The sequence below is a fragment of the Manacus candei genome, unplaced genomic scaffold (genome assembly GCF_025592945.1).
Source record: "Manacus candei isolate 608988 ecotype Guabito, Panama unplaced genomic scaffold, ASM2559294v1 h1tg000014l, whole genome shotgun sequence".
In the NCBI taxonomy this organism is placed as follows: domain Eukaryota; kingdom Metazoa; phylum Chordata; class Aves; order Passeriformes; family Pipridae; genus Manacus; species Manacus candei.
In genome coordinates this window covers 38,858,862-38,882,651 of record NW_026138062.1, presented here as the reverse complement: position 1 = coordinate 38,882,651, position 23,790 = coordinate 38,858,862, and the positions used below count along the sequence as shown (strand labels likewise).

Here is a 23,790-nt window from a genome sequence, read left to right as displayed (position 1 = left end):
GTTGTGCCCATATTTACATTCCCTAGGGTGCAGGCGTTAAGGTGCTTTCTGCAATTTCATGTTGAAAAGACTAAACAGCTAACAGACTTTTGAGGGATTTATATGGGAAGGGGTTTGTTATATGCAAACATTAGGCTACTGCCGTTACTTCTACTGGAAAATACTGGTAAAAGATATAACACCGTGGGAAACATAATACAGCTACATTTAAAATCTACATTCACTACATAACTACTAAAATCTGTAAAGATTAAAAAATCAAAAACTCTAAGACATCATACCCAGAAGGAAAGAAAAAGTAAAGAAAGAAACAAATATGCAACATTCAGTCCTAAAACTGGGAAGAAGTATTTATGGGTGTATTGGAACAAGGAAATGATATCAATAACAACCTGTATGACCTGCCCTATAACAACTCGGGTGTGTGACAAAAGGTCTGTGTCTTACCTGACACATCGCGGGGCCGCTGTTGCTGTGGAGGGACCATCTAAGGTTAATGAAACTCAGAGCTGAGCAGCCACATCCTGCCAATCACAGAACTTTGTGACAGGGAGTTGTAGATTGGCAGTAACACAATCAAGAGCAGTTTTGGCTGAAGAGCATTGCATTCGGCTTCCCATACCACCACAAAGTGTGATAAACTCTCAGCTCTAGACAGACAACTGAAATAAAAACAGGATTTGTTCTTTCAGTGCCACCATAGGACAAGCAGTCTATCTGGATTTGTGCACTGTAGGATTATAATGATTTTTCTGAAAGTATTTGCAATAAGGTATATTATACAAGAATTAGCAGCCAGAGTAAGGGACAAGTATTTGTAGAAATCACTGAGATGGAAGGAAAAACGCAAACTATACAATACTATGTCTATTTCCATGGAAATAAAGAGATATTTTAAAGTACAAATTAAATAAATTAAATCATAGTTCTGCTTTACTTGCTCATAAAAGTATTCAAATCATTATATCACCACGTTAAGCTTATTATTGAAACTTCTATTAATATATATCTGGAACATATGCAAAGCTTTATTTTATCATTTGTGAATGTAAGCTAGTAAAAGAAATCATATACACTGATAGAAGAAGGCCCTGTGATCCTAATCTGCTTAGCTAGTTTTTCCTTCCAACAGTGTGATATTTTTATCTGTGAAATCAATTATCAACTCAGTATCATTTAATTAATTCAGTTGCCTGAATACAGTGCTGTTTTATGGCATCTAAGAGATCAATGTGGCATTGGTGAACATGGTCCAGGGTCTACAGAAGCTCTTTGGCCATGTAGGAGCTAGAGGCCAAACAGGGTGAACTAGGGCACCTCAAAGACAGAAGAAGTCTGTGTTTAGGAAGCTGAACCAAGATGCCTTGCAGAAAAATGCGTGTTTAACTTCCTTTCCCACATTTTTAAGAAAAATCAGGAGTACAGGCAATGGCTGAAGATCCTTCACCTGTTCATTCTAGCCCCACAGAAAACAGGAAAAACTAAAGACCACAATTTGGATCTGTCAAGAGTTACCAGTTGGTAACTCAGCCTCCTCTATCTCTTGGCTGTATTAAGGTGCATCTCTTTGTGCCTCCTTAACCTGCTCAGCACTTTGAACATTTTTCATGGTGCTACATTCTCTATCCAAAGACATACTTTTATATTAGGGACATTTAAAATGTTTTATGTGTATGTCCTTTAAAAGACATGTAGTCCACTGGAAAAGAAACAGGTTAATTAAACAATTATACTTTCCTTAGGCTTTACCTTTCTGTCAGTCACAAGAATGCAGTAATTTTCTGCATGCAAATAATTAGAGTTACATACAATATTTCAGATATGATCCCCTAAGTACCTTATGCAATGATGTTGATGTTTCTCTGTATCTATCAGAAACAGTTCCCTCATGGTTATATTTGGTTTTTTTCAGATTACATTAGTGAGTATAATCATATACTTCTTGGTCAATACCCATCTGTCTCTTTTTCTTCTACTGTAATTTCTAAATTATGAGGTTTCAGTTATTAGAGGAATAACTGCAATTAATCCTGGCAGACATTACTTATCCTTTCATCCTACTTCTATTTTATGTAGTCTGAAGGCTGCTCCTTTCTTCCCTTACTTCATTTGGTTCTTGTTGTGTCGATAACTCCCTGTTTTGTGCCATAACAGGTATATTTTTTCCTCTGCACTAAGGTCTTTAATGAAAATACTGAATCAAAGTGGTCCTCAACTTCAGTTTCTGTTCCACTTAGCCTGTGCATCTCATACATGCCTACATCTTAGGAGGCTACTAGAACAGAATTAAAGTATGTGGTCTGCTCATACATATAGCATGTAGACCTACAGGAACAGTTTCTTTATTCAGTACTATAATCTATTTTTCTCTGTCTCTGTACTGAACTCAAGGAGGAATATTACACGTAAGAAATCTTAACAATCCTTTTTGCTTAAAGCTGTTATTGACAATGTCTCAGACTACCTCCCACAATGCCTATGTTCCTGGTATTCAGGTAGAGTCAACACGCAGTGGAGTGTTTTTCCCATCAAGATGATGAAAGATCTCCAAGTCTTTCTTGTAACATGATCTTGGCCTACTGTTGGGTCTTCTTTTCTTTCCTTGGTCCACGTATTCTTTTCTTTTTCCTAGGAATAGGGAAAGTGCTCTGAAAGTTCACATGAAACTTGTTTGGGCTGAGACATTTCAGCAGAAATCTTCCTTTTTGATTTGTCCCCTAATGAGGAATTGCCAGGTGGCTTTTCCTGTTCCAGGCAATATCCTTTTCAGTCTATAATCCTTGCCTTGCATGTTTGCTACCAGAAGACAGTCCACCTCTTTCCCCCCAGACCAGCTCTGATGTCCAGACTGTATATGAACAGCAAGTTTCCCATGCATTACATTATCTCCCCCTGATACTGGTCTGACATTCAAATTCTTTTCCTCTCATTCTTCCCCCAGCCTGCAGATCATCCTGGACTCTCTTCTTCCAATGTCCCCCAGATAAAAATATAAACCCAGACTTTTTCTTGAAACGTCCATCTACCCAGTAACTTTTCTGCAACAATATCCATAGGAATGCTACACAAAGAGAGGATTAAAAAGTATTACAAGACCCCAGGCTGGGACACTCTCCCAGATTCCTGCAACAAAGGATTAGTGGCATCCTGAGCTGACAATAGCATGAGGTTCAACATGTTTCCAACCAGCTGATGAAGCTACCCTCCATCAGCTTTTCTAATTGTTCCTATTTTAGTCTCTTAAATGGCACTGAGAGCCACAATCGATTACACACTTTATAAAAAAAAAAGTACTTTCCCTTGCATTACTTGTTTTTATTCTGCTGCCTGTAACCTCATCAAAATCCCCCTAATTCTGCCATTGTGAGAAACACAGATTAATAATTTTCTATCCCCTTTCACTATAGCATTTAGAGATCTTTTATCATAGTCATGTCTTTTCAAACCTGAGCAATTCTGAGGTTTCATAATTGTTGTACTTGCCTGCAAAATTTTTTGTTCCTATTGTATTCTTCTGTGCTGGAATTATCTGGACTGTATATGGGCATTAAGCTGAAGGCATTCTTTACATTCCTTACACTCTTTATATTTATACAGTCACATAAACAAAATTTACTGGAGAAAGTGAGATCTCAAAATGTACTGTTATGTCAATAGAAGAGTAGCTCACCCATCTAAGAAGACACAGAACTGTCTTTATCATAATTTCCTGGTTGACACACAATATTCTTAAATATATTGTGGACCAGAATTTACTCCCACATACCAGACTTATTCAAATTCACATCTAAAAATTCCAAATAATTTTCTGGAATAACTGAAGACAGGAATAGGCAAATTATACATCTCCTTCTTAGAAAATGTTCACTAGGCTTAAAATCAGCTGTGGCAAGGGCAAAAATCCCTGAAATTCTAGGATAGCTTAGGCTTTCCTTAACTTTAGCTTTAGTCACATGAAAGCCAAGCACACTTGGTACAAAAATGTCAAAATCAACCCCCCACCATCATTTTGAATTAATTGAAATTCCATTTTCTCCCAGTAGCATATTCCACTGAAAAATATTGCAACCAATTCTAGTTAATGGTCTTCTTTTAAAAAAGAGTAGAGCAAAATGGGTCATTTTCTCAGTTGGGGATACAGAAAAGATGAAGAAGGAATGAAAGAGTGGGAAATGCGAGCAGCATTTGTACAACTGATGACACTACAGCATGCCAACTTCCCATGTTCTTGTGTTGGTAGCAATGTGTTGAGATTTCACTCAATATCACCTGTTTTCTCACTCTGCTCTCCAGGACTGAAATCTGGTTTTGCTTTGTTGTTCTACAGAACCAAGAACTGAACAATCACTGAAATCAGCTGTCATAGTTACTCAAACCAGATATTTTCTTTCCAACAATCTGCTAAATTTCTTAAGAAGCTCTGCCTCAAAATTCCGAAAGCTCAGTCAAGAACAAAGACTTCAGTAAGGTTTTTACATGGCAACATCCATCAAAACCAAAGCTTACATATCAAGAGATATACATGAAATGTGTTTTAAGCATCTAGCATTTTCTTGTAATGTATTTTACTGGTTTGTTTTTTAAAAATAAATTTGGATTTCAGTTATAAGGAAAGGTTTGAGATCTAGGAGCAAATAGTTCTTTTCCACAAATATCTTCACTGACTTTTTGGACTGTATCGCCTGAGATGGTTTCAGTATATTTAAATTCTGCTCTCCATAGGTAAGCCATCAACAGAAAAAGAGAAAATTTCAATGATGCATTATGACTTTTAATAGACTTTTACATGATTTATTGATGTAAATATGCTGCAAATAAATGGTTGAACATTAAAGGACAAATAAATGTTTTTTCTTTAACAGACAATTTGGAAATGAACAGTATAAATAGAACATAGTCATCACCACTTCATGTCATTCCAATATACTGTCAATTTCTTTTCATATACAAATTCGACTTTTTTTAATCTTGAATACCTAGAAATCTTGCATAATGAAACATGTTATTTACACTGTGTATGAGTCACAAATAATTACAAATAAAAAGTATACAAAATAACTAAAATGTATCATTACATGAAAAGCAAGGAATATATAGTAGATGTTCTGATTAACTATAAATGCTTACATATTTGCACATATATTTCTAATCTGAAATTGCTAGATGATATATCTGATGATTTTGATCAGAAATACTAGTTTTATGGCTGCACTACTGGAGAGGAAGCAATATTTTCAGACATAATGAGCCACTTAAGAAACATTTACGGATCTGCATAGGATGAAATGTAGTCATTTTAAAAAACAAAAATAAAATATTTGACATTGCAAAATATAAGCAATTTAATTCATGCCATACAGATACATTGTATATTAAACCAATACTGTCAGATGGCATTGCAAATAAACCATAACAGAGTAGTAACATTTTAAAAATAAGTAATTCACATGGCATTTGTATCGTAAAGTAGCAGATGTACAATATTATTTACATTGCAAACCAAAGAGATAATAACCCCATGAAACTGCAGCAAACGAGTTGTTCAAAACATTGATCACAGACCTGATTCATAAAATACGTAGGCATGTGTGTAGAATGCATGGAAAAATAAATCCTTAGATATTTGGAATGCTGCATTAGACACTGGGTGTGTGAGTCCCCACTATGACCACCCCATGAGGTACGGCCGCAGTGCCCCACCCTGGCTCACAGCATCTGCACTAGGCCTGGCATGAGGCCCCTGGTCCTTTGTTCACTGTTCACCTGAGCACACGTGGAACTGCAGCCTAAATGGCCCGTGTAACTAAGCTTTAAATCCAAATGCATGTCAGGGAAAAGCACTGTCCTGTCCCTAGATGGAAAGAGCTACACATCAACGTACTGGACTATGGTTCTGTTTACAGACTGTGCATTACCCAGCAAAGGTAACTCTTGCAAAATCAGGCCCATGATGGTTTTGCACAGCAAGGAGTGTAGGATACGGTTGCAGAGCTCTTTGCAGACTTTTAGCCCAAACAAGGACTCCTATTCTGTAAAACAGGAGACACATCGTTTTGTTTTGCAAGGATTACCAGGAGGTAGGAAGCCTTCAATTGTTCAGAACATGGGGTTTCTGGTATGGCAGTACTAACCAGGAGTTTGACTGTGATGCAATAATTTGCTTTATTTGTGAAGGTTTAGGACCACCACTGATCAGTCCTGATTCACAATATCATTCAAAGTTCCTACCACAAAACCTTGCTGGAAAGAGAACCCTACTTGCCATGTCACAGTAGGGTTTTCGGGTATTGAGCATTTCAGCAACCAATTTTTAAACAGTGGTTATTAAAAAGGACTGTCACCTCCTGCCCCATGGCAGTATTATATCTACTCAGTAAAAAATTTATCTATGGAAACAGAAATGCAGCTCCTATGAGATGGATGATCAGCGTTGACTACTGCATTTAAATGGTGTTAGTTCCACATGTGGAATACGAAATTTGATAAATGAGCTCTGCCTCACAATTGACTTAATTTGTTTCTTTTTTTTTTTATTCTTATTTTCTTATAATTTCAGAGAGTTTTCATGTCACAAGAAAGAGTAGGTAATACAAATCCTGTACTCCTGCCAACATCTGAAATTCCAAATGCTGCAAATTTAATTTTTCCTCGAGATTTGCCACACTGAAGTGCATGACCACGTGTTCTGCACTAGCTGAGCAATGTGTCAACGTGTGTTGTGCCCATACACATCAGCTCTACAGCATAAGGTGAGCCCAGTGCACTTGAAAAGTTGGTCTGCCCCTAGCAGTAAACATAAAATATCCATACAAAACTTATCTCCTGATATAAACAATTGTTCTGCACATGTTTAATGTGGTCTTTTATCCAGGATTTCCAGGCATTGAGCAGCCCAAACAAAGCTATTGACATGGTTGAAGAGATGTCAACAAATTCCAGACAGAAAAAAAAGGTATCACAAAGGAGATAAACCATCTTCTCTGTCATGGGAAAACAAGACTGCAACATATGTAGTCTTCACATATGAGAACTTGAATAATGCAAAGACACAGACTTAAGCTAATTATTTGCCTTTTTAAGCAAGGAGAGAAAAATAATAAATAGTCTGGGTGGTATTTTGGGCAGCTGGTGATGTAACTGAACTGGAGCACTTCATATTGTCTTATTACAGTGCTTACAAAACCAAGCTCTGTCAATGACTTCCAGTGAATTAACTACCTTTGTGACAACTGAAATCAGTCTGGATGGACTTGGCACCTGGGTGGACTTGGCGTCTGGATTGCATTTACTAAGTAATTCATGCAAAGTAATCAAGTAACTTTTTTTACTTTGAAGCTCTCTTGGCTTCAAAAGAAAGATTGTGAGGGACAAAATAAATATTTTATAAGCAGCTCTTACATATATCAGCAAATGTTAAAGAGGAAAAAAACCAATAACTTCCCTGTTATAGCACTTTTATAACCATATACACACATTTTTTGTGTGTAAAATTTCTCGATTTGTCTTAATATTCTGCTTTCTTTGATCACTTCTTCAGTGACTTAGCTCTGAAATAGAAGTATTCTGGTCACAATTAGGAAAAAAATGTTCTTTGGTGGAGTTTCTCTGGAGAACATTTTTATGGATATTGTGTTACTAATATGACAAAAAATAATTAAAGTGAGCTACCTACCAGAGGACAAGGTCAAATAAAGTGAGAACTGTCTTGAAGAAACCTTGTATGATTCTTTTTTTTAATCCAGATAATTGCTCCATTACAGCACACTTCCACATAAAATGGGAAACAGAAATTAGAACAGTTTTTTATGAAGACTGGTGCCAGTGTCTGTGGCAAAGGTTTCATCAAATATATCCATGTTAATGACTCAAGAAACTGCGAAACTGAATAAGCAATGCAAGAGTTCCAGAACTTACTCAGCTGAACGTCAAAGGGTTTTTGTTGTTTTGCTGATCACTAGTAACTCATAAATGAAATATTGGATCTATTTCTTTATGAATCAGGTACTGTGCAAAGGTCATGCACTGAAATAGCTCATTACTTTTCCATTTCAAATGCATTAACGGGGAATCAGTAGGATGGAGCCCACCACAAGTTAACTAGAAGCATGAGAAAAGAGTGTTACTGTTCGTATTTAGATAACTGTTCATATTTAGACAAGGCAAAATTTTGCTTGGTCCTGTGAAGAACAAGAAAACCTGTATTTTGATTATAAACATTTATATGAATACTAGCCTAAAACTAGAAGCATTGAAATAGATGAGAGTATATTGTATATTGCTTTTCTTATAGAGTGCACATTGTGTTTCTAATATGGTGACAAACAAGTAAAATCTTTTAGAACAAACTAAAAGGACCTCATTATAACAAACACCATTATAGTAGGGCACACTATGAAAGCAAGATGACAAGTCACAACATAGTGCAGGCATGCTGTTAAAAGATAATCTGCAGTACTCTTAGAAGGTCGTTTTATCCTTCTGCTATCTGCTAACAACATACCTGCATGAGTTTTGTAAAGTTCTTTCTTCTTGTTTGAAGCCTTCGGTGGCTTTGAAAAAGGAAGGGTAAAAAAAGGCAAACTGTTTGTCCTCAGCTACACTTTGGAAGAATCATATCACCAAAGTCTACTCAAAAGGAGGTAAAAAGATAAAATTAAGAAGTATCAATAGAAGCAGAACAGAACAAGGCCGTTTAACAAATTATTAGTTTCTTCTAAGGAAGGCCCAGACTATTGGCACTGTTTGCATTTTCTAGAAAAAAAGAAGTGGCTTATCAGGAAGAGATTCAGGAAAGGCATTCACTGATCTCTGTAAGCCTGCAAGATTTACAAATAGCATCTGCTTTTCTATTTCCCAGTAACACACGAAGAAAGACTCCTTGCTGTATGCAGGCCTGTGTAAACAGTTACTCACAAAGCAGTGATTTTAAAACAAGAAGAATAAACTTTAGATTACATTTTTTCCAGAAGCCTGTAAGGTCACAGCTATCGAGACACACATTGTTATAGGAAGAGCAGTACAAATGTTAAAGCTCTTTAGACCATATATAGTTCACTGCACACACAAATTTCCCATGGCCTACACATATGGCACATCAATTTTTTACATAGACTCATATTATCACGGAGGGATTAATACTGAATTCGGATGTGTTATACTGCTGCTGTGGCCTTGAATAACCTGCTCAATGACACAATACAGGCCTGGTTGGTACATATATCATGCACTTCAACTGCTCACAGTTAAAGACACAAATGACAGAACCAAACTTCATTGGTTTTTGTTTGGTTTTTTTCAAGTAAGTAAGTCTTTGGTTGCTTTGGGCAAGCAATAATAACTGAAATAGCAATTTTCAACCAGAGGTACTTACTGGAACTTCCAGACCACTAAGTCTGCCAAACGACTCCCAGTAAAAAAACTGAAATGCAGCATGTGATAGTTTGTATGGACTCTGCTTCCATTGACAGGTGGATTCCTTAGCAGAACAGCTAGTTACAGGACAAGTAGCTAGATTCAATTTTGCAATTACTCCCTTGGTTTCAGTGTGGGAAGATCTTGGCTTGTATGCTTTCTGACCTTTTCTGTTCATGGCATCTCACAGCAAAACCTAAAAACATCTAACCTGCCACATCCCTTCCCAGTAGATTGCAGGCTGATATTTTAAAATAATGTTCAGATTTACAGAGTACTAAAATTAATCTCTTAACCCCTAAATTGGTAGAAATGTCTAGAGACACCACCTTATCTCCTCTGTGTATTACTAAAATGTAAATAGCATCATTAATTAGATTATCTTTTATCTGTAAGAAATTTTATACAAACAGCTTCAGTTCACAAACATCACAGTGCTCTAAACCTTGACAGAGCTTTAGTAGTCTTTAATGGCATCCAAGATTATTTCAATGCTAAGCATCTATTGTTGATAGTGCAAAGTTGTAATCTTGTTAGTGCAGAATGCTTGTACATCGCTTCAGAGAAGCTTTATAAGACAACACTAAACCAGTATTACGGAATTACACAAAAAGCATTTGCACTGAGGGGAGATTTGGCCATTCCACAGGAGTGCAGACTTTGAGGTGGTCACTCACATTTTAGGAGGACCAAATATTTTTATCCAGCTTCCAAAACAGGGAAGTTTGAAACAAGACAATGTGCAGCTCATAACTCTTCCTAGAATTCCCACTCCTAAAATGGAGCATCGTGAACTCAGGTGAACATCCATCTTCCTACAATTATCCAGGCTATCTTCACATGTCTGTCTCTGTTATTAAAGATGTTTTTGACCACCTTAGACATGAATGAGCCCTCAGATATTACTTTGGCAACACTGAAATTAAAGGGAAAAGTTGAAAGATACAACTCTAAGGCATCAAAGTTAATTGTTCTCTAGCATTACCTGTAGAGGAAATGAAGATGAGCCTGAATGAATTGCCAGTTAAATCACCAATTTCAGAATTACAGATGACTCCTGGAAAAAGTGTTTAAACAAGTATCAGAAGTATGAGATTTTCCATTTTTGGTTTCATGAATTTCATGACTCCTGATTAGATGGGAGAGCCAGGATCACAATGACAGGCAACTGGAAATTTGTTATCAGTTCTTCTAGGCGAGATATTGCATGCAAAGTTCAATTTGCACTCAAAGTCTTTGGAGAGAGACTGAACTATGACTTTATGAGCCTAGGCTCTGAAGTTCATGCCAATAACACTAGCTTGTTTTGCAAAAGTTTCTCCTTATCATGAATTTACCCCACTGAAATATATAAATATGAACCACTAGATAATTTTTAGTAATATTCAGTTCCTTCTTTAAAGTTGGCCATAGAGGCAGAGCAATGTGGCAAAAAGAATTAGGGAATTATATGTGACTGTGAAACATGGGTTGGACTCTCCAGAATGGTGATCTGAAAATGCCTTAATATTTATATGTTACACCAGTAATTACACAAACAGAATACACATAGCATCTTCAAAGCACCATGGGATTCTGCAAAGAAGAACTTTAGCAGAATTTTAGTAAACTGGGAAAGATTAATATCAAATCAAGAAGGAATGTGAAGTCAGTCCTATAAGTGGAGCCCACCACAGTTACTATTCTGTTAAAATGTTAACCCAAACAGTTACTATTCTCTTAAAATACATGGTTGAAAAATACCAGTGTCATTAATCTCTGGGCTCTAAAGTAATTGAAATCTAACAACTAAAGGGATGATGATGGCAATGCCTTTCACTGAAGTAAGAATAGATGCCAAAGATACATGATTTGTTCAGAGCAATCCCAAGGGTAGATGATAACATATCCATATCTCAAGACAGCTATCAGGGAATGTCCATATATTTTGTATTATTTATTCCTAACTATTTTTCTACCTATTTAAGCAATCATATCATGTTCTATAAAATAAAAAGTATGCCATGGAATGTGTACATAATGCGTAGGATGTGCAATGCAGATAACTGCTGGTGCTGCTTATCCTGACATTTCTGTTTCACCACTGAACCTTAATGCCACGATAATAATGGTACACAGTGAATGCCAGATAAATGGCATTGATGCTAATTAAATCCCAAAACCAAGATTAGTCTTGACCTCTCTTACAATGATGACCAAAGGCTTCTGCAACAACAGAATTTGCAAAAAGGACTCTAACTTATAAGAAATCTAAAAGAGAATGAGCATAAATACTTTGCAAATATTTTTCACAGATATTTGATTTGTTGACATACGTTATTATTTATACCTTACACTTGTCAATGCCTAAGATCTGAAATGCAGAGATTTTATAACAGGTGTGCAGAAAAGACACAAGCTACAGAAAGAATTTCTAAAGAAAGTGGTGAAGATTATTCCTGAGCTTCTGAATACATAAGTAAAAAGAATTACTTAAGTCATAGTAGAAACTGCATGAAACTAGTACCAGCCCTGTCTTCAGCTGAGACCCAACCTATACCTTGAAGAACTTTTCATCTTCACCAGACAGGTTGAGGTTCCCTATCTGCAGTGCACTGCTGCACCTTCAGGGTCATATGCAAAATTGTGGAATTGCTCTGCTATGGAAAAGAAGTAACTGAAGAAGAATGAAGAACTGGTTTGTTTTGTTTAGTTTGTTAAATCCAAGCAAGTAGCAATATAGCAATACAAATCTTCAAAATCATGGCACAAAAGAGAATTCTTTAAAATGCAAATGTTTGAGGCAATAGAAAATAATTACCCACTTTTTAGTAAAGATGCTGAGGTTTAGAAACTTGCTTTCTCTGTAGCTCTGTTATTAGATTTGAGTTTGGGGATTTTAGTTTTTATTTTTCAGTTGAATACATTTAGCAGTAAATTATGTCCCCCTCCCTCCTGCAAAGAAGATAGAAATGTCAAGGCAAATACTCTTCTTCTCCAGTATTTAAATAATGGCTTTAACATGACTTTCTTGAAGTACATGACTTTGAAAGGTCTGTAGCCAAACTGATTCAGCTGATAAAGCAGAAACTGCAAGGTGGATCTAGAAGGTGAATAAAACAGAATGAAGACTAAATACTGTTGTTCTCTGCTTTGTGATTCAGACTATTTTTAACGTAATTTTATGGGTAACTTGCTTTCAGTTGAGCATTTTTTGTTGTTTTTTCTCCAGATGTTACGATATTTTGATGTACCTTCACCTTTGTTACTGAATTAATCCTTCTCTAGCAAGCCCATGGTGTCTATTTTTGGCTCCATGAGCTACTAATCCAGTTTCTCTGACAACTGCAATTTGTCGGAAGAAATGACTAGCGTTACGTTTTCTCAGAGCTATGAGCCCATTTGAGAAATTAGCTTCTTAGCTGACCTTCAAAGCAAGTGAGAATAATGTGCCTGCAATTCCACAGGGTTTGGATTTCATTATCATATCAGTGTGTATGAGATGAGACAACCTGCTGCACAACCCTGCCTCTCTGTTTTGTTTTCCTGGTAATTATAGAAACTGTTTATCTGCAAGTTTTCTCAGCTCTTGAGGACAATACTATTTCTAATCCCTCTTCTCTAGAGAGTGACAGTTCACACTGCAGAGGATTGCATATTATTGATTCTTCCCAAGAAGTTTCCCACAGCCTCCATGACCATGATTGTGGTGAAAATCACCACAGATGTCTAAGGATCAGAATGGCACTGGCAAACAGAAGAGAGAAATATGGGAGCAGTATAGCAGAGTGGCAGCCCTGGTCCTTTCCACTTGTCTGTTTCAGAGCCTGCCACAAGATCCTGTCTGAGAATCTGGCTACTCCAAGTGCATAACAACACTACCACAATTTAGGACAGGTCAGATAGAAGCTTTAGTAAATATGATCATAGTGAGAGAATGTTCAGCCAGCACCTTGCCCTCTGCTCCCCTGTTCTTTATCCAGCGATTGCAGAGACCAACCTATATACTGCTTCAGGGGGGAAAAAATGGTGAGGAAGAATGATCATTTCAATGTTAAAAAAACCCAGATATCCATTCCTCATAGCAATGGATTCCTTAAGTAGTTTGCTAACTGCCACTATTCCAAGAAGGAATCAAGCAGTATGATTTGGAGAGATGGTTCTTTGTTTCTATTTCACATCTAGTTTTGCATTCAGTGGTGAAACTCACAAAGGAATTCTTAGTCCTACCTCTAGAAAAGTCAAATAATACAAAAAAAAAACAGGAGACTCTTTGCATTTAAACTTCTTAGGCTTTCTTTTTCTGCCACAATTTTAGTATGCAACTAGAAATTCAACTATTATTTAAAAAAACCAAACAAGACCAAAACAAACAAACAAACAAAACCCTAAAAAAAAAAATTGTTCATTTCTTATGCAATTCCACTAAAAATCTAATGATTATGGACTCTAAAATTCATCCTTATGCCTTGAGAGTTCATGGCATTATGTACAGTACTTTCTTGCACTATGTATGAATAATCTCTGGGTCATCCAGCTTCCAAATAGATGAAAGCTAACATCAGCTGCACTTCTACATACAGCTTCTCTCTCCTACACACATACTTTGCTTTCTTCAGACACTTTCTCTCTGTAAGATTCTTCCCTATACACTTGCAGTACCTACGAGAAGTTTCCAGAGAGGAATGCTTATACACTTAAACACTGACAAGTACATAGGACTTAATTTAGAGATGTAATAAGAAAGTAAATCTTAGAATCACCTGACACTCCCTCAGTGGATGAGTTAAATTGGATGGAATTGGCTTAACAGTGCTTTCTCTGTTACAATCCCTCAGAGCATTATAAAGGTCGGTAACAAGCCCCATCCCCACTGAAGATCAGAACATTCATACACTCACAGCAACTCATCTGGGAGCATCACCTTGAAAAAAGGTGTAAAAAACTGCATAGTTTAGAAAAAATCCACATTTCATCATCTAAGTTAGCACTAAAAAAATGTACCTTTGCTGCTGGTTGGTACTTAGAATTTGCTTTCATACATCATCATGAACAACACTTCAAAGAAACATAAATGATACAGATTTATAACCCACATTTCCAAAACTTATTTAGGCACTCAGAACCTCAGAATCACTCAGCAAAGTTTGGTTCAACCTTCAGAAAGAGACTGTGTTTAAGCAGAGAAAGTGGGATTGAGAAGTATGTCCCTTGTGCGACTTTAAAAATTTTACCTTCTCCTTTTTAGCAAATGCAAATAACCTGAACTGGGCAGCCATGCTTTAAGTATACAGTTTCAGAATGATTTCAATCAACCAGAAGTGCCATAGAAACTTCTAAAATAAATATACCTGTCAGTAACTCTTTTTCTTTTCCATATGATCTGTTCTCTCATGCAATGGCTCACTTCTAAAAAAATCTCTTCTTGATAGTTATTTACTCCTAACCTTGCTCTTTTGCAATGAGTTCAGAAACTCTGATATTGATTTAATAGTATGGTCCAACCTCATTAAGGAAGGAAAAAATAACACCTTAGCGGTGTACTGGTAATAAACAAATGCCAGAATTGATTAAACAGTATTTGCTCTCTCTGGGTATTAATCAGTTTTAGCATCTGTTTACTGTTGTATATAAAGCAGAAGTCATCCATTATATATACCTGCCTGTTTTATTGCTCATATTTATCATTTCTGGGCATATCTTACATCTCTTACCAGTACTGTTTTTTCTAGGATGTGAGACCAGTCTTACTCAGTGGGTAGACTTTTAAAATACTCTCTTTACAACCAAAATGCTTTTCTAATTCTGATCTACAGTTCTGATTTTGCTCTTCCTTATTTAAGTAAGTAGCAACATATATTTTTAGAAAACTAACAAAAAGACACCATCTTCTAAAATCAAATGATTCCACTACATGCTCTTCTTCTGTGAGGAAGAGGATAGAAGGACAAATACATGCCAGGGCATTATTCCACCATTTAATGTTCGGCTAGAAGGTGGTTTGTTAAGGTGATAGGTGTTGTACAAGAGTCTACACAGAAGAGATTAGCATGGCTTCATTTATTGCTTCAAGTGTAGTCATTAGAGAGTATTGCTAAGGAATAACTACCTAGAAAATGAGTAGCTCAATGTGAGACCTTCTGCTAATGGAAAGTTAATTCTGGGCCTACAAATTTACAAAAGCACAAAAAATGTACGCTAATGATAACCTGGCAACTCTCTCTCTGCTCTTAGAATATATATATATTTTATCACCATCTTTATTACAGGACAACTAACAAGATTTATGCAGGCATTCTAGCATACAGTTCAGGTGAACTTGGCACAGAGGTTTTGCATAATTGGGCTAAGAGCTCAGAGCTGAAAAGCTTTTCTAAATCACAATCCTAATGGTATCCAGTAGTTGTGATTGGCAGTGCTGGCCTCATCTGTAAAGGGTTCAGACACTAGGAGTAGAGATGTGCAGACCTGCAGCAGCACATGTTCTTAACATTCACCATGGTTACCATTTAAAACTTTATTTATTCTGGAATGTGCTTATCTATCCCTCTGACACTTAGTTTGATTTGATTTATTTTGGCCAATGCAAAATGTGGGAAAGCAGCAAGACTAGATCTGAGAAACAGCACCTGGGCTGAAAAGAATGTAATTCAGTGGGATCGATCTCACTTGGCCATCTTAAAAAACAGATTTCTAGTCTAGATTTGTATGTGTGGTCACTGAGAAAGTTAAGCACAGTCAGGGATTCAGGCAGCCTCATGCTGTATCTAGAGCAGGTGGGACAAGTGCCTGAAACACTTATCTGTCCCCCAGTCTTCAGAGGAAACTTGATTCTTGGAATGCCAAAGTGGGCCAGAGAGCTGAAGGCACTGCTGCAGCCAAGGTAGTCAGTGTGTCACTCTTGATTCACTTTAAATCTGCTGCCTCCCTGGTAAACACTTGTTTCTCTGAAATTCTGTCTTATCTTTTTGTCCAAAATAAAACATGTTCTGTTTTACTCTACCTTTGGAAACTAAAGTCCCTGGAGCAAACAGCTGGTTTAACATCTGCCTCCACTGATCCTTTTGCTAAGGCTGCCAGCAAAGTTGCCGCTTTGCATCACATGCTATATTGGCCTCCTTAATGAGAACCCCAGCCCAGGGGGAAGCAGACTGAAATGCTTCATGCTATTTTTCATAGGCCATTTCGTTGCCATAGTGACACAGTGATACTAACCTGGACCACAGATAACTGGAGGTCAACCTTTCTAAGCCACAGGAACAAGTAAGCATGTGCAGAGGTGAGCAACCTGTTGCCTGTGACTGAATTGTTGCCTTCCTCAGTTTCACTGTTTTTCTTTTTTTCATGTCTGATTAACAGCCAAGCCACAAAAAATCAATCATGTTTATGAGGTTAAACAGTTTACAGATTTTTGTTGTAAGCCTGCTCATGCATTGCAAATTAGTAATGTTGTTAAGGAGTAACTCCTATCTGCACAGATAAAACATTCTATTTGCACAGATAAAACACGCTAAGAACACGCCATGGACTGTTAATGCACTAACTTCACCCAAATCCACCAGTGACAATTTGCACTGTAGCCTTCTCCCTCTCTAGGGATGTGAGTGCCTGCCATGTCATTGTAGCAGTTTTGTCTTTACTGCAAGGAAGAGAAACATCAGCCCCTTAACACCAGTTATTCTTTAGATATAAGCAGCCATGTCAACAATATATGCTAATAAGAACAATAATAGAAATTATTCACTATCTATATCACACACAGTGTATTAAGGGAAGGAAAGTGGGGGTGTTTTGAATAGCAGAAGTCTGACCAAGAGCAGGACACAGCATGCAGGATGATGGAATTATGAACAGTAGCAGAAGCCAATTAACTCCTGCCTGTTGAATCTCCTGCACACTCAGCATCTTCAATTCATCCACAGCCTCTACTGTCACTGGCACCCTCAATCCTAGTACAGTGCTATGAATAATGTATTACCTTGAGGGAAGGGAACCAACTGTTTCTGAGTTTGACAAGCTTTTTTAAGCTTCTTGTTTTGTTGCTAATTTAAGCATGTTGCTATTTCCAATACTACACATGTAAAATTTTGGAAGAGATCCCCAGAACCCAAAAATGAAGCCAGAAGCTCTGAGACTGCATTAGGATGCGGAATTAGCTCTTCTCAGTGAGCTCTGACAACTCAGCAGAGGAGAAGTAGTGGCCCGAGACCTGAAGAGGAAAACCCAGAAAATGTCCTAAGTTTGCAATGCTGCTGTTGGATTACAGATTTTTTGGCAGGATGGTCTGCATGAGCATGCAAGTGTGACAGCTTGTGACAGCTGAAGAATTTGAAAGCTGTCCAGCAGTTAAACTTGCCCCAACAACTGATGCAGGTTTCAGACATTTGCAATTCAACACAGCAGATTTGTTGGTATTTTTTCCCTTCATTTTTAAATGGTTGCGGAGAAGGATCTCTTCAGAACAATGTGAAACTGGTTATCAGAGTTTAAGCCACAGTGCAGTGCTGATACTTCTAAATACATGCAACATGTCATGATTTTGCACTGCTTGGTTTATATAGGAAAAACTGAAAGAGGGCTGTTAAATATGCCTGATCCTGCTGTTAGGTTTGGTAGGGAACACCATAAGCACAGGAAGAGATAGCATTGTGAAATGGTATATGCATACATGAACTGCAGTAAGACCTGTTAATGACTCAACCACAAGCATTTCTTCAGAACAGACAATTCCCATACAACATTTCCCAGGTTTTAAAAGCTTTGGTTTTCTGTTTGCAGAGGCATGCTTCCAGACTTCAAAAAGCCTTTCTAAACAGACTCAGATCTGAAACTGGTTGTGGGAATGAGCAGTGAAGCCAAAACCACAATCACAATTAATGACTATTGGCTCTCTGGAATTAAAAAAAGAAATATCCTTTGGGATCCTGCAAGAAAACCACACTTGTAGAGTCCCAGCTTAGTAGCAATTCTCCCATGCAGAGGCTTTTGTTTTTGAATGGCAAATATTACCAGAGTGATGCAGAACAAAATTTATCCACCACTCTACCACTTCCATCACTATTTCCTTCTTGCTCTGAGTTCCTGACCTCTGTGCACTGCATCACAGAAAAGCCTGTGTGATGGGGAGTTTCAATCAGGCAGAAAAATCTGACACAAATCTGTAAAAAGTGCTCTGGGGGAATGACTGTTGGCTCTGTTTACTTGGGCATCATGATTTTTGTACAAAAAAAAGGCCACTGGATCTGCCTCTGTGATGAGTTCATGGTCTCTCATCTCTCTGAGGCTGGAGCAGAGGGAAGCTGCACAGAACAGGTTTGCGGCAAAGAGACCGATGAGCCCAGATAGGGTCTTCACATCAGCTTCCCTCTGCCTTGTTCAGGCACTATGCAGTAGATCTCCTCCCTCTCTCTTCAGAGGGGTGGCTTTGTTCCAAACAGAAACTCAAGACAGCAGATGTGGCTACTTGCAGCTATGTGAAGAAACAGAAGCATGTACATTCTTACTCAGAGGAACAAAAGATCATCTGTTTTATAGGAAGGAAAATATTGAAAGAAAGTTTTAACTACAGTATATGATTTCTGCATCCATTTCAGCTCCTCTAACTTCTCCTTCTCATCATTCCAAGGTATAACATTCTGAGAACTTTTTTATTTATGAAGAAAATGCCAGGCAAATAAGAACACTTTCCCTATCACTAAAAGTGTTGTTGAAGAAACGTTGACTACCATCTATTTGGCACCACAGCATCAATCTTGATAATAAATTTCATTTAACTTCATAAAGGTGTCCAACAAAAAAAACTTGCAACCTAAAATTAAAGGCAGCTGATGCAACTACAAAGTTGCTGAGAATTTGTTTTACACTTTTCTCACAGTGACATAGAAAAGTGTCCCTAGATAGCCCAAATTTTTTTATTAACTTCCCTTGTCATAACACAGAAACAATAACATAATACTTAGCATTAGTGCTGAAGTTCTAGGTATGCTACCTTTACACAAGCTTATAAAAAGTAGAGACTGTATATTCTTATACAGTAAGTCTGCTCTAATTTGGGGAGTTAGGTGACTTATTTGCAAACACTGTCATTGTCTCCATGGTGATGCTGACACCATGCATCTCTGTGATTATAAATTTCCTTATACAATAAAGAGTCTCTGAGAGGATGAGGATGATGATACAATCTGTTTTAGATGGCTTCTCCAATTTGCTAGCAGAATTAGCATTTATTCACCATTTCCTATGAAAATGTTTCCATCAAACAAGATCAGCTACAGAATTAACCTAAGGCATTTCCTATTGGCAACTGTCAGAGACAAGTTGAGCCACAAGCTTTTGGTCCAAACCTCTATGTTTGTTCTCATCACACAGGACTGTGAGTGGTGAGAAGAGAAAAAGAGTTTGGCCAGAGAAATTGGCACTCTGACATCAGCACCTACTGAACAATGAGGATGTGCCAGTGAAGTCAGAATGAAATCTCAATCTACTGACAGCTATTTGAAAAATTTTCACTCTAGGGAACTAGGTATAGATATCAAAACCACAGATTTATTAGCTAGGAAATAGTGTTCCTCTTTCAGTGGTGAAACATGAACTTTGATCCATTTATGATTCTTGCATGTCTCACTGTTGTTCCCAGGGAAAAAATGCACGCTACATCCTGTGTCTGTGCAAACTAATAGGCTAAAACTTGTCATCCTGGGTAGAAAATTCTCAGATCTGTAGTTTGGGTGGAAATTCTGCAACCTCAAGCTTGAACAGTTTTTATAAGTCATTTTTCAGACAGGTCATAGAGCTGCAGATGCTGTTTATCAAGGCAGATAAAAGATTAACTCCTCCAATCCCAAAGATGCTCTAATATCAGTGTTCTAAAATCAGTGTTGCTCTATAAAGTGAGTGAATGTCCATTTAAGTAAGTTTCTGGGCTAATTCCAATGCATCTACCCTCCTCAGGCAAACAAAAAAACCACTCCTGCATAATAAGTTCAGATGTCTTTGATAGGTTGAAGTCTGTACAGGTTCAAGACAGAAAGATCTAACTGGATAATCTGGACATATGGTGAAAGTTATTTACTTATTTTCGTAACGTGTCTCACATTATGGCTACTAAATCCACAAGCAAACTCACTTCTGGTCTGGATTAGATAAATGCAAAGTTTCTCATGCCTCCCAGTGCTGTTGAGTCGTACCTTTGATTACAGTGAACTTTGATTAGGCTCACGTAAAGCAAAACCACTTTGAATCACTGCACAAGTTTTAACTAACAATATGCAAGTGCAGAATAACATCAGCCCACATCAGTACAACCCCAAAGGCAGTACACCTACAGAGGAAAACTGTCTGCCATTATTTTGAAAAGAAAAACCTGAGAAATAAGCAATGCTGAAAACGTGCCTATTAGGGGACAGATACACATCTTACTTCAACTGGATTAACTGAAGGAAATAATACTATATTCATTTACAACAGCAAAGAACTGGACTTTTTTTTTTTTTTCAATTGACCTGGACTAATCTAAATCTTGAACTGCCATTTGCATTAACCAGGGAAAGTACTGCCTTCCTCTTTTTGGTGGTTTTTTGATCTTCATTAGATAAAGCAGGAGACCTTCAAGCCAATCCAGCAACAGAGGAAATTTCCATATGACCAATCATTATTAACAGATTGGATTTGAAATAATCAATCTGGACTAGAAGTACAAGTCCAAATAAAAAATGTGGAAAACTAGTACCCAGAGAGCTTCCAGTGTCTGCTGGAATTCCTCAGAATAAGTTTTCACAAGACCAAATTTTTAAAAAAAGTTCAGGGCTTCTACCAAAATTCATTTTGACTGATAATTTAGAGGGCAAACAAGCCCCACTGCAGAGAACTTTTCTGTTTGTCCACATATTGATCTTCTGCACTTTGTTTGCATTGTTCTGGAAAGACTAGACATACAGCACTGTACGACAAATACTGAACATTATTTTATATAAGAAGACAATGCTCATCTAAAGCTTTAGCATAAACATCAGGTAAAGAGATTTACCAAAGTGGGATCTTTTTCCTGTAAAATATTGGTATTTTTGTTGCCAAAAAAAGTCAAGAAATGCCTTCTTCCTACTTGTATAATAATACATTTGATTGGTAAAATGTATGAAATACACAACAACTTCTTCGGAAAAGCTATCTAAGCTCACTCAGCTTACAGTATGTGGAATGTAATTATCCAGAAACTGAAATATGTATAAAAATAGGTTAAATTCCTACAATATTTGTATTAAATTATAATTCCTCCTGCCAGGAAGGTTACAACAGCTCTACAGTACATGTATGAAATGCTTGTTCATAAAGTTAAAAAACATCATTACCTTACTGAAGAACACATTAAATGTAGGAATGCATAATCAGAACTGACTCTCAATTCTGCTTAGCTGGTGCAAATCTACAGAGAACCACCATCATTTCCGCACAAAACAAAACCAACCTGTAGTTTAAGAGTTGGGGTGTTGTTTTGTTTTGTTTGCCATAGAGGGGCCAGACTGAAGTTTATGAAAGAAATTCCTCTGGAAGTGGAAATAAATTGCTTAATATTTTTTTTCCTATCTCCACTTTGTTTACTGACAGCAGTCACCCACCTTTTAAAATGATTATTGCCTGACATTTCATGGAGCTTTTACCGCCTGTTCAGAACAAAGCAGAGACATACAAAGAACTTCCAACTCCCCTGTCATGACCCAGTTCTGGGCTTGTGCTTTTTTGACGAGTCTTTGATCTGCAGCAGGCCTCATAGGCTAGTCTCCCGGAGGAACATGGTGCCAATGTTGTAAGAAACCTTTCTCACTCTGGCAGATGTGATGGAGGGTTTTGGCGGCTTCTGACCACTTCTGACCTCAAGGAAGTAACAGATCCCAGGAATTTCCTTTGGAAAGTTTTCTGGAAGCTCTTCACGGGAACGAGGGATAAAAATAAAATTTTCTTCCTTTTTCAAAAGCCTAGGGGGAAAAAAACAAAACAGAACAGAGGGGTATAAATAAGTGTAAAACACATTCCAGAAACGTTTCTTTGGAAAAGGTTGATCCCATGTAGTATCAAGTGAAAAATGAGTTAACAGTATTACGTAATATCTAAAGAAATCCTAAGTCTGGATCCTTAGTTGATATATATGTACTTATCATCGTGAACTTCAAGGAGCTGTTGACTGGAATCAGCTGCAGGAATGGCCCCAAAAAAACATTCTCTGAAAATTAGTGTCAGCATTCAGAAAATAAAGTACCAGAAAGGGAATTGAATTCATAATGGTCATTGTCCATAAAGTATCATTTCACTCAATTAAAACACTCCAGTCGGACAAAACTTAACAGAAATAAACATTTCAGAGTGATGACTACCACCACACTTCCTGCTAGAAAACAGATATGAAGGTGGCAGTGTTTGGGAGCTCTCATAGATTAAAGCAGGGTGGTCAGTTTGTGCTCTTCTCATACATAGTAGTACTGCATTTCATAAATTAGGTTCAAATACAGCAAATCCAGCTTCAAAAAAAACCAGAATAAAATCTGACACTACTCATCAAAAGTACCCGTGGGTTTAATCTATGCCATTTGGTTGAGGTCAAAAAGGGATATAGGTTCACAGGTGTCATGAAGCCATCCTCCCGGCATGCCTGCTCAAGGGGTACAACATCACAGACCTGACTATACTGCCTTCTATACCCACAGTTTGGACAGGGTCCCTCTGTGCTATGTTAGGAACTGGCTGGAGGGCCAGGCCCAGAGAGTGGTGGTGAACGGTGCTGCATCCAGTTGGCAGCCGGTCACTAGTGGTGTCCTCCAGGGATCAGTGTTGGGCTCAGTCCTGTTTAATATCTTTACTGATGATCTGGATGAGGGGATTGAGTGTACCATTAGCAAATTTGCAGATGACACCAAGTTGGGGGGGGAGTGTTGATCTGCTGGAAGGCAGGAGGGCTCTGCAGAGGGACCTGGACAAGCTGAAAAGATGGTCTGATTCCAACGGGATGAGGTTCAACAAGGTCAAGTGCTGGGTCCTGCCCTTTGGCCACAACAACCCCACGCAGTGCTACAGGCTGGGCACAGAGTGGTTGGAGATCAGCCAGGCAGAGAGGAACCTGGGAGTTTGGATTGATAGGAAGCTGAACATGAGCCAGCAGTGTGCCCAGGTGGCCAAGAAGGCCAATGGCATCCTGGCCTGGATCAGGAATGGTGTGACCAGCAGGACCAGGGAAGTGATTCTTTCCCAGTACTCAGTGCTGGTGAGGCCACACCTGGAGTCCTGTGTCCAGTTCTGGGTCCTTCAGTTCAGGAAGGATATTGAGGTGCTGGAGCAGATCCAGAAAACAATGAGGCTGGTGAAGGGACTGGAGCAGAAGTCCTATGAGGAGAGGCTGAGGAAGCTGGGGTT

The 23,790-nt window shown here is 37.9% G+C and overlaps 1 protein-coding gene across 1 annotated transcript in view; it reads right to left on the bottom strand.

The window, feature by feature from the left end:
* Positions 1 to 4,755: 4,755 nt before the first annotated feature.
* GUCY1A2 (guanylate cyclase 1 soluble subunit alpha 2) overlaps positions 4,756 to 23,790 on the bottom strand; it is a 150,888-nt gene continuing 131,853 nt past the window's right edge. The window contains exon 8 of the mRNA XM_051779821.1: positions 4,756 to 22,361. Coding sequence (XP_051635781.1) covers positions 22,154 to 22,361 — 208 coding nt within the window. The 3' untranslated portion in view covers positions 4,756 to 22,153. The remainder of the gene's footprint in view (positions 22,362 to 23,790) is intronic.